Source organism: Tachypleus tridentatus, chromosome 12 (assembly GCF_004210375.1).
Source record: "Tachypleus tridentatus isolate NWPU-2018 chromosome 12, ASM421037v1, whole genome shotgun sequence".
Lineage (NCBI taxonomy): Eukaryota > Metazoa > Arthropoda > Merostomata > Xiphosura > Limulidae > Tachypleus > Tachypleus tridentatus.
This window is the reverse complement of record NC_134836.1, coordinates 129,654,865-129,667,682: the sequence shown is the minus strand read 5'-3', so window position 1 is coordinate 129,667,682 and position 12,818 is coordinate 129,654,865. Positions and strand designations below refer to the sequence as shown.

Genomic DNA, 12,818 nt, shown 5'->3' with positions numbered 1-12,818 from the left:
AGAGCATTATATGTATTTTATTTGTGGGTTTTCATTTTTATGCCAATATGAATTATGAGATTCTTGTTTTTATAAATATACTTGTTTGTGTTTCCTTTTGTACATGAACAACGGTATGAGATTCTAGTATTTATAAGTGTATTTGAGTTTCCTTCTGTACATAAACAACAGTGTGAGACCCTTGTGTTTATAAGTATATTTGTTAGTGTTTCATTTTATATATGGGCAGCACTGAGATTCTAGTGTTTATAAGTCTATTTAATCGTGTTTCATTTTGTACATGAACAACAGTGTGAGATTCTAGTGATTATAAGTGTATTTAATAGTGTTTCATTTAATATATGGGCAGCATTGAGATTCTAGTATTTATAAGTGTATTTAATAGTGTTTCATTTTGTACACGAACAACAGTGTGAGATTCCAGTGTTTATAAGTCTATTTAATCATGTTTCATTTTATACATGAACAACAGTGTGAGATTCTAGTGTTTATAAGTGTATTTAATCGTGTTTCATTTTATACATGAACAACAGTGTGAGATTCTAGTGTTTATAAGTGTATTTAATAGTGTTTCATTTTATACATGAACAACAGTGTGAGATTCTAGTGATTATAAGTGTACTTAATAGTGTTTCATTTTATACATGAACAACAGTGTGAGATTCTAGTGTTTATAAGTGTATTTAATAGTGTTTCATTTTATACATGAACAACAGTATGAGATTCTAGTATTTATAACTGTGTTTAATAGTGTTTCATTTTGTACATGAACAAGAGTGTGAGATTCTAGTATTTATAAGTGTATTTAATAGTGTTTCATTTTATACATGAACAACAGTGTGAGATTCTAGTATTTATAAGTGTATTTAATAGTGTTTCATTTTATACATGAACAACAGTGTGAGATTCTAGTATTTATAAGTGTATTTAATAGTGTTTCATTTTATACATGAACAACAGTATGAGATTCTAGTATTTATAAGCGTATTTAATAGTGTTTCATTTTATACATGAACAACAGTGTGAGATTCTAGTATTTATAAGTGTATTTAATAGTGTTTCATTTTGTACATGAACAACAGTATGAGATTCTAGTATTTATAAGTGTATTTAATAGTGTTTCATTTTATACATGAACAACAGTATGAGATTCTAGTGTTTATAAGTGTATTTAATAGTGTTTCATTTTGTACATGAACAAGAGTGTGAGATTCTAGTATTTATAAGTGTATTTAATAGTGTTTCATTTTATACATGAACAACAGTATGAGATTCTAGTATTTATAAGTGTATTTAATAGTGTTTCATTTTATACATGAACAACAGTGTGAGATTCTAGTATTTATAAGTGTATTTAATAGTGTTTCATTTTATACATGAACAACAGTGTGAGATTCTAGTATTTATAAGTGTATTTAATAGTGTTTCATTTTATACATGAACAACAGTGTGAGATTCTAGTGATTATAAGTGTATTTGTTAGTGTTTCATTTTATATATGGGCAGCACTGAGATTCTAGTGTTTATAAGTGTATTTAATAGTGTTTCATTTTATACATGAACAACAGTGTGAGATTCTAGTATTTATAAGTGTATTTAATAGTGTTTCATTTTATACATGAACAACAGTGTGAGATTCTAGTATTTATAAGTGTATTTAATAGTGTTTCATTTTATACATGAACAACAGTGTGAGATTCTAGTGATTATAAGTGTATTTGTTAGTGTTTCATTTTATATATGGGCAGCACTGAGATTCTAGTGTTTATAAGTGTATTTAATAGTGTTTCAATTTATACATGAACAACAGTGTGATATTCCAGTGATTATAAGTGTATTTGTTAGTGTTTCATTTTATATATGGGCAGCACTGAGATTCTAGTGTTTATAAGTCTATTTAATCATGTTTCATTTTATACATGAACAACAGTGTGAGATTCTAGTGTTTATAAGTGTATTTAATCGTGTTTCATTTTATACATGAACAACAGTGTGAGATTCTAGTGTTTATAAGTGTATTTAATAGTGTTTCATTTTATACATGAACAACAGTGTGAGATTCTAGTGATTATAAGTGTACTTAATAGTGTTTCATTTTATACATGAACAACAGTGTGAGATTCTAGTGTTTATAAGTGTATTTAATAGTGTTTCATTTTATACATGAACAACAGTATGAGATTCTAGTATTTATAACTGTGTTTAATAGTGTTTCATTTTGTACATGAACAAGAGTGTGAGATTCTAGTATTTATAAGTGTATTTAATAGTGTTTCATTTTATACATGAACAACAGTGTGAGATTCTAGTATTTATAAGTGTATTTAATAGTGTTTCATTTTATACATGAACAACAGTGTGAGATTCTAGTGATTATAAGTGTATTTGTTAGTGTTTCATTTTATATATGGGCAGCACTGAGATTCTAGTGTTTATAAGTGTATTTAATAGTGTTTCAATTTATACATGAACAACAGTGTGAGATTCCAGTGATTATAAGTGTATTTAATAGTGTTTCATTTTATATATGGGCAGCACTGAGATTCTAGTGTTTATAAGTGTATTTAATAGTGTTTCTTTTTGTACATGAACAACAGGGTGAGATTCTAGTTTTTATAAATGTATTTAATAATGTTTCCCTTTGTGCAGGAACAACAGTGTGGCATCGTTAAGTGACATGTGTTTACAAGTGTCAGAACCCTTCGACAAGGTAGCTGCAACTGTTCTACCTTCATTTTCGTGTCTTCTCTTGTCTCCAGCTAATTTCTGGAGACAAGATTTTAACAGGTGTGAAAATATTTTTTATTTTTATGTTGAGAGTCTTTTTCAATATTTTCAACTAGTTTTGAAAATATTTATGGTTGTTTAAAATACTTTAGTTTTGATATAAGCACAAAGTAACACAAACTGATTTAATCTCATATTTCAGTTATTGTTTTTAACTTTTTGTATCAGTTATGACAAACATAACATAAATAACAAGCACGTTATAATGTGAGTTGCTTGTGATTAATATGACAGTCCAAGTACACATTGGTTTTAGTATTAGTGATGATGACCAAGAATGTTGGTTTCTAGAGATTCTTTAAGTAACACATTACCAAATACAGTGGAACCCCTCTAAGCGGCTACCCCTCAGATTTGGTCACCCCTTGAAAGCGGTCATTCAATCACAGTCCCTTTTTTGTTTACATAATCCCTAATTATGTACAGTGGAACCCCTCTAATCAGGCCAGTTTGTCTCAGTCCCAAATTTGGCTGCTTTAGAGGGGTTCCACTGTACAGCAGTTTGAGAATCCTCCAATCATGTGTATAATATAGTGGTGGTATTAAAAAGGTACACATTTTTAGCTTTGTTGTTCACAGGTGTGCACTCTAAAATTATATTTTACTACTTTCAGATGTAAAAGTACAATTTTAAAAATTACAAACAGGTAAAGTATAAACTCTATAGTCTATATTGAAACTACACAGTTAAATGAAAATATCTTCATAGTTTTTATTCAAACTATACGGATAAATTATGGTTTCTACACAGTTTGTGTTCAAACATACAGATAAATTACGATAAGGTATGTTACTTCTACTCACATAATTTGCTATTTATCATTCAGTGTTGCTCTCTATGTTCTGCTTCTCTTCCATTGGAAATGACTCATTCCAATGTCTTTCATGTAACAACCCTCCATTAATGAGTGCCATACACTTGTTACACATATGACTTCCTCTATTCAATTCTACCAAATTTGTCAGTGCTTGTGTTTACATGTGAAATTTTGCTCTCATGTTATTTATCATTGTAACTCTAACAGTTAATATCTGAAGTTGTTTCCTAATTGTTTGCTATTATACAGTTACCACATTTATTTTCAATTTACTTTCTAATCTTTATTTTGTTTTTCTGTTTTTTCTTACATTTGTCATTATCTGTCAAACAAATTATTTGATTTACTATTAATTACTGTGAATTCTGCAGTTAATGTGATTCTCTGTGTCTTGCACCCTACTACAAGCACTATCTCACTGGTTTTGGGTGGAGGCAACCTGTTGATGGATTTATCTGTGATTATTCACTGAAAGATTTATTGTTGTGAGGGTTCACCACTTTATAGTGAAGTTAATGTGATTCTCTGTGTCTTGCACCCTACTACAAGCACTATCTCACTGGTTTTGGGTGGAGGCAACCTGTTGATGGATTTATCTGTGATTATTCACTGAAAGATTTATTGTTGTGAAGGTTCACCACTTTATAGTGAAGTTAATGTGATTCTCTGTGTCTTGCACCCTACTACAAGCACTATCTCACTGGTTTTGGGTGAAGGAAACCTGTTGATGGATTTATCTGTGATTATTCACTGAAAGATTTATTGTTGTGAGGGTTCACCACTTTATAGTGAAGTTAATGTGATTCTCTGTGTCTTGCACCCTACTACAAGCACTATCTCACTGGTTTTGGGTGGAGGCAACCTGTTGATGGATTTATCTGTGATTATTCACTGAGAGATTTATTGTTGTGAGGGTTCACCACTTTATAGTGAAGTTAATGTGATTCTCTGTGTCTTGCACCCTACTACAAGCACTATCTCACTGGTTTTGGGTGGAGGCAACCTGTTGATGGATTTATCTGTGATTATTCACTGAAAGATTTATTGTTGTGAAGGTTCACCACTTTATAGTGAAGTTAATGTGATTCTCTGTGTCTTGCACCCTACTACAAGCACTATCTCACTGGTTTTGGGTGGAGGCAACCTGTTGATGGATTTATCTGTGATTATTCACTGAAAGATTTATTGTTGTGAGGGTTCACCACTTTATAGTGAAGTTAATGTGATTCTCTGTGTCTTGCACCCTACTACAAGCACTATCTCACTGGTTTTGGGTGGAGGCAACCTGTTGATGGATTTATCTGTGATTATTCACTGAAAGATTTATTGTTGTGAAGGTTCACCACTTTATAGTGAAGTTAATGTGATTCTCTGTGTCTTGCACCCTACTACAAGCACTATCTCACTGGTTTTGGGTGGAGGCAACCTGTTGATGGATTTATCTGTGATTATTCACTGAAAGATTGATTGTTGTGAGGGTTCACCACTTTATAGTGAAGTTAATGTGATTCTCTGTGTCTTGCACCCTACTACAAGCACTATCTCACTGGTTTTGGGTGGAGGCAACCTGTTGATGGATTTATCTGTGATTATTCACTGAAAGATTTATTGTTGTGAAGGTTCACCACTTTATAGTGAAGTTAATGTGATTCTCTGTGTCTTGCACCCTACTACAAGCACTATCTCACTGGTTTTGGGTGGAGGCAACCTGTTGATGGATTTATCTGTGATTATTCACTGAAAGATTTATTGTTGTGAAGGTTCACCACTTTATAGTGAAGTTAATGTGATTCTCTGTGTCTTGCACCCTACTACAAGCACTATCTCACTGGTTTTGGGTGGAGGCAACTTGTTGATGGATTTATCTGTGATTATTCACTGAAAGATTTATTGTTGTGAGGGTTCACCACTTTATAGTGAAGTTGCCACATTCCAATAAAAACATTTCAAATTTGTTTGTTGTAATGAATATTTTGATAGCCTTTGTTTCACATTTCAGTACAAACATTCCAAATGTGTTTGTTCTGTTGATGATTTTGAGTCTTATCTCACATTTCAGTAAAAACATTCCAGATTTGTTTGTACTGATGAAGATTTTGATAGCCATTATCCATCACCAAATTTTTCTGTATCTTCTTGTGCCCCAAATACAGAATCAGCTAAGCCTAACATGGTGATTTTAGCAATTATTTCTCAGTCATGTGATGGTTTGTCTCCCAATGATTTCCTTGCCCTTCTTTCACAATAGTTCTTCGATTTACTTCCACAGATATTTAGGTTCATGGTGAGCACACTTTTCCCAGTTGGTTGAGAGTGCCAGCATGCCCTGCCCCGATGGGCTGCAGATCAGACTTTCTGTTTTCAGACTCACAGTTGTATGGGTTCATTTTGACCCTTTGAGGGACGTTCCTTGATTTTTCAGTACGTTTAACCCATGCATTTGTCTTACCCTTATTTCTCTTCTGTGACATTTGTCTGCCACACATCTTCTTTGAGAGGCTCTACGTTGAAATATTGAGGGTTTTTCGACAGACAGCTTCTCCCTTAGTACTTCAATGGCTTGTTTGTTACCCTCAAATTTATTTCCACATTTAGTCTCTCTGTTCTTGAGATCTACTAGATTAAGATGCAGTCTTGTCACTTTGCAGCCCACTTATCTTAGGAAATTATGTTTAACTATTTTTCTTAGGCAACATATTTTCATCAATGTCCCAGATACTGGAATTGTGTTTGAAATCTCTGCACCAACACTCTGCTGTTTCATCTTTGGTATTCAGAACCAAGACAATCCCTATTCTTGCTTCCTGCCCTAGTCTTTCTCAGCCTTTACCTGTTCATTCTTCCAGGTGTTCTGTATCTATGTAAAGTGGTATAACACCATCAGTACCAGTGACAACCTAGTGGGCTCAGGTGTGGTGGGATCTCAGATATGTGACTTTGTTCCCCTTTGGGGATATTTCGTCACGGATCTGCAAGTTATTCGGGCTTTCCCAGAGTGACTTCATACAGTTCCTGTATTCTCCTATTTCCTTCCCTCTTTCTTGCAATCCTATAAACCAGCCAGTGTCTGTCTGAGGTGATTCAAGATTTTCTATCTCAATAGTCCATTGAACTTACGAATCATCTTTCTCTTGGTTTTCCTTCCAGGCTATTTGTTGTTCTCAAGAAAACTGGAGACTGCCAGCTTGTCATAAATTTGTTCCACTTTGATCAATTTTTCAATTTCCCTCATCTTACCATGGAATATTTCTCATCCACAGATGAGTTTTTCTCCAGGTTTATGGATGTTGTGAATGCTTGTTTACATGTACTAATCACTCTGCAGTTGTGACCATACCTCCAGTTTGTCTATTGTTGGGTTTTTTATAAGTTTCATGCACTACCTCTTTAGGCTTGCTTTGGTCCCATATTTTTTTATCAGATGGTTCAAGCTTTCGTTAGTTATCCTCAAACTCTCAGGATGGGTTTTTATTATTATGTAGATGACTGGCTACTGTCATCTTGTTCTGAACAGGAATCTGCCTGTCGTAGTCTTTAGCTGCTCCAGAAGGTGGCTTAAATTGGAGAAGATTTTCCTTCGATCTCAGTCTGGCCCAACCTTTTCTTTGACTTTATTAAAAGGAGCTTTCAGTTTACCAGCCTCTTACTGCTCCCTTTCTTACAGCTCATGAGGTTTTATCACTTTTGTGGGTGTGGGCTTCTTTGACAACACTTATCCTCTTAGATCATGTTCATATGCGAGCTTTTCAGTGGGCTCTTCATGACAAGTGGAATCTTGCACATTATCCTTTGCAGGTTCTTATCATCCTTCCTCTGATCATAGAAGATGATCTGGATTGGTGGGTGGATAGGACTCGCATTTGGCAGGTGTCCCACTTCCTTTTCTTCATCTAGATTTACATATTTTCATGGATTTTTCCATCCAGGGCTGAGAGGTGTGGGTTGATCAACAGGAGGCTATGGTTTGTTGGTTGGTGACTAAGAAGTCTCATCATATCAACACTCTGGAGTCTCTTGCTGTACATTGAGTATTGGATCATGTTCTCTATGTTGCTAGATATTGTCTGGTAATGATTCTTTCTGACAATTCCATGTTGGTTGTTTTATCTAAATCACCAAAGTGACACCCATTATGTTTTCACATGTTGGGTCTTTTGTTCTGGGTCCACATAAGATATTCATATCATTGCATGTCATGTTCTGGGTGCTTTCAATCTTGTCACTGATTGATTGTTTTTCTTGTCCAGACAGAATCTATTTGATGGAATGGTCTTTCTATCCTAAGGTTTTATGAGAGCTTTACTTTCAGCAAGGTACTTCTCACAGTGCATTTGTCACATCCCTCAACAACTTTGGTCTCCAGTACCTCATCCTCTTGCCATAATTATCAATGCTTTCTATCAGGATTGGACTCCTAAATAACTTTATTCTTTCATTTGATTTCTACCACTGGTTATTTTGATTTTCCATACCACCCTGTATCAGATCTTTCTGAATGTTTCTTACTGGCTGGATCAACTCTGGTTTTCTTAACTTATCCATCTCCAACTTGCCCTTCTGCTACTTCTTTCTTTGTATCCCTCACTTCTTCAGAAACCTTGGTCATTGGTGTTTCATCCCACTCTTCTTGTACTCTGTTTTTATGCTTGGTTTTCATCTGGTCCTTGACAAGAAGATTGGAATTGCCCTGACGTGTAGCTTCACTTTAGGCCTGTTTATCTGTTTTTCTTCTGTAGAAGTTAATCAACATCAATGGAACATTTTCTGCTGTTGTTCTCTGTGCTGTGGATTTTCTGCTGATCAACCCAGTGTTCCTTGTATCGTGGAATTTCTTACTTTATATCTTTATTCCTGTCATTTCTCTTCACACTGTAGTGTTTTTAACATATTAACATACCAGTCTGAAAGGACACTCCAATAAGGAGGATGACAAATACAGAAGGAACAGATCAACAGGAAAAGTGTAGGAAAGGATATGATTCTCCACTGTCTCACTTTTCCTCTGTTTGAACCACTTTCCATGAGATACTTGTTTCACCTTTCCCTTAAGATTTATTTTTTTCTCCTAGTAGTGTGTAGATATTGATGGTCTAATTTACCATTGATGTTTCACATACCCTTTATCATCCTAGATATCTTCTTCTTTATCTGGATCATTCTTTTCTCCCTAACACTAGCTGCTAAAGAGATTAACTCCTCCTACATACCCTTTATCATCCTAGATATCTTCTTCTTTATCTGGATCATTCTTTTCTCCCTAACACTAGCTGCTAGAGAGGTTAACTCCTCCTATATACCCTTTATCATCCTAGATATCTTCTTCTTTATCTGGATCATTCTTTTCTTCCTAACACTAGCTGCTAGAGAGGGTAACTCCTCCTATATACCCTTTATCATCCGAGATATCTTCTTCTTTATCTGGATCATTCTTTTCTACCTAACACTAGCTGCTAGAGAGTGTAACTCCTCCTACATACCCTTTATCATCCTAGATATCTTCTTCTTTATCTGGATCATTCTTTTCTCCCTAACACTAGCTGCTAGAGAGGTTAACTCCTTCTACATACCCTTTATCATCCTAGATATCTTCTTTATCTGGATCATTCTTTTCTCCCTAACACTAGCTGCTAGAGAGGTTAACTCCTTCTACATACCCTTTATCATCCTAGATATCTTCTTTATCTGGATCATTCTTTTCTCCCTAACACTAGCTGCAAGAGAGGGTAACTCCTCCTACATACCCTTTATCATCCTAGATATCTTCTTTATCTGGATCATTCTTTTCTCCCTAACACTAGCTGCTAGAGAGGTTAACTCCTCCTACATACCCTTTATCATCCTAGATATCTTCTTCTTTATCTGGATTATTCTTTTCTCCCTAACACTAGCTGCTAGAGAGGGTAACTCCTCCTATATACACTTTATCATCCTAGATATCTTCTTCTTTATCTGGATTATTCTTTTCTCCCTAACACTAGCTGCTAAAGAGGTTAACTCCTCCTATATACCCTTTATCATCCTAGATATTTTCTTCTTTATCTGGATCATTCTTTTCTCCCTAACACTAGCTGCTAGAGAGGTTAACTCCTCCTTTTCACCAATTTCCTTTCATTTCCTATCTTTATCCAGACATACTTCTTTGTTATATTACATTATTCTCACTGCTTTCACCTATGGTGTTTATTCCTGCCTATTTATACTTTGGCAACCATCCTCTGTGTTCATTCTCACCAATTGGGTTCAGCATTTAATTAGTTTGGCTTATTCCTCTCTTTTGTCATCTTTCTGTACTTTGTTCTAGGTGTATTCTCATCAAATTAGTCAAATTTTCTCTGGCTTCTGATCTTTAATGTCCATTGGAAGAAATTCTTTAGCTGGGCACATGAACTAGACCTAATACATTTGTATCTCATTATTTACATAGCATCCCCGTTTCTTCCTCCTTTGAATATCATCTTCCTTCTGTATCCATTCTTTATGATTCTGTGTAACTATAAGTCTGGCTAAGCTATATTTCTTTTTAATATTTTCAGGGGCCTTATTTCCATTTTCATCATAATTCTTATTGTTTGGATCCAACTCTGTTAAGAGTGTTGCCTGACCAAGTATTCTTTAACCTTCAGCCATGGTGACATGCTTAATACGTTCTATTGCCACACAATGCTCAGTTAAGATGGGGTGTTATACAAGACCACTTGAGGGTTATTCTCATAATGAAATTGCTTCATAACTTTGTCTGTCCTGCACCATGCCACCCATGGTCTATAGGGGTAAAGCAGAAGGTGATAGCTGCTCATCCCTGCCATACCTTGTGTAGAATAAATTAGTGTGGTGTACTTATTTTTAATTCATCAGTTGCACTGTTTTAGGTACTGACTTTTCTCTAAATTGTCCACTGTGTCCACTCTTTCTAGTGGTGGAGTTTGAGTCTTTACCACTTTCCAGTTCAAAGCTGCTGGGGTGGTGGACTTCAGAGGCATCCTCGTGAATAGTTTCATGACATACAATTCCAATAGAGAATAACCATTCAGTGCATAGTAGGGTGGTGATGTTTAGCTGGTGTAGATGATGCTATATCCTCCACTGTGACACTTATGTAAACCAATGCAGTTAACTATCAAATCACAATTCACCCCTTTGATTGGGACCCTCATCCTACCCCTACATAAAAGTTGGCTCCCACTGGCCATGTTTGTATTTAGAGTAGAATCAGTCAACATAAATCCTCACATATGTATTATGGATGTCTGTTTTCCTACCTCAAATCCTACTACTGACAGCTTAGATAAACTTAAACAAATCCTACTACCTACAGCTTAGAAAAACCTATACATATTTTACTACCTACAGCTTAGAAAACCTATACATATTTTACTACCTACAGCTTAGACAAACATAAACAAATTGTACTACCTACAGCTTAGAAAAACATAAACAAATCCTACTACCTACAGCTTAGAAAAACCTATACATATTTTACTACCTACAGCTTAGACAAACATAAACAAATTGTACTACCTACAGCTTAGAAAAACCTATACATATTTTACTACCTACAGCTTATGAAAACTTACACACATTTTACTACTTACAGCTTAGACAAACCTACACAAATCCTATTTTCTACAGCTTAGACAAACCTAAACAAATCCTGCTTCCTATAGCTTAGACAGACCTATACAAATCCTCTTTCCTACAGCTTAGACAAACCTAAACAAATCCTCTTTCCTACAGCTTAGACAAACCTACACATATTTTACTACCTACAGCTTAGACAAACCTAAACAAATTCTATGACCTATGGCTTAGGCAAATCTACACAAATCCTACTTCCTAGAACTTAGACAAGCCTACACAACTCAGACAAACCTAAACAAATCCTATTACGTTTAGCTTCTTGAATATTTTGTATAAAAAAAAAAGTTTTTATTGCAGGGTGTGAAATATAGGAAAAAGTGTTTTGTCTACCTTACCCAGAGAGTGGAATTATAATAAATAAATAGTATTTGCTCTAGTCTCTTATTGGGTCAGAATGTGATGTTTCACCACATTTATTTAAAAAAAAATATCTCTTCTACTTCACTAAACTTATGATTAACTTTGATGATTTAAAAAAAATCTCTCTTCTACTTCAGTAAACTTATGATTAACTTTGATGATTTAAAAAAAATCTTTTTTCTACTTCACTAAACTTATGATTAACTGATGATTTAAAAAAATCTTTCTTCTACTTCACTAAACTTATGATTAACTGATGATTTAAAAAATCTTTCTTCTACTTCACTAAACTTATGATTAACTGATGATTTAAAAAAATCTTTCTTCTACTTCACTAAACTTATGATTAACTGATGATTTAAAAAATCTTTCTTCTACTTCACTAAACTTATGATTAACTGATGATTTAAAAAAATCTTTCTTCTACTTCACTAAACTTATGATTAACTTTGATGATTTAAAAAAATCTTTCTTCTACTTCACTAAACTTATGATTAACTGATGATTTAAAAAATCTTTCTTCTACTTCACTAAACTTATGATTAACTGATGATTTAAAAAAATCTTTCTTCTACTTCACTAAACTTATGATTAACTGATGATTTAAAAAAATCTTTCTTCTACTTCACTAAACTTATGATTAACTTTGATGATTTAAACAAAATCTCACTTCCACTTCACTAAACCTATGATTAACTTTGATGATTTAAAAAAATCATTCTTCTACTTCACTAAACTTATAATTAACTTTGATGATTTAAACAAAATCTCACTTCTACTTCACTAAACTTATGATTAACTTTGATGATTTTCAAGAATTTCTCAGATTTTCTTCTGTAAAATTCTAATGATTTTTCATCTGAATACAGATTTCAACAAGATGGCAACATTATAAAGACTATTTATCTCCAGAAGGCTGAAACAGTTGATCTTACAAGTCCTAAAGGTCAGTCAGTAGTAGAATGTAACCTGGATATGTAGAACACTTGTAGTTGTAGGTCTCAACTATGAGTATAGTTAATATATTTTTCTATTTTTTTATATAAATTAGATATACTTTTCGGAGTTCCTTGGAATGAGACAAACATCAAGAAGATACTTGTGAGAACCAGACAGAGAGTTATCACTTATGCTGTCACTGTTGTTTTTCACACGTATGATCCCAAGTATGTTAAGTGTTTATTCTTTTTGAAAGACAATTGTACAACTGTTTTA

At 33.9% G+C, this 12,818-nt stretch overlaps 1 protein-coding gene across 1 annotated transcript in view; it reads left to right on the top strand.

The window, feature by feature from the left end:
• The window catches only part of LOC143235787 (sterol regulatory element-binding protein cleavage-activating protein-like), a 120,583-nt gene that overhangs the window by 34,808 nt on the left and 72,957 nt on the right, over positions 1-12,818 (top strand). The window contains exons 5-7 of the mRNA XM_076473988.1: positions 2,650-2,787; positions 12,473-12,549; positions 12,655-12,769. Coding sequence (XP_076330103.1) covers positions 2,650-2,787; positions 12,473-12,549; positions 12,655-12,769 — 330 coding nt within the window. The remainder of the gene's footprint in view (positions 1-2,649; positions 2,788-12,472; positions 12,550-12,654; positions 12,770-12,818) is intronic.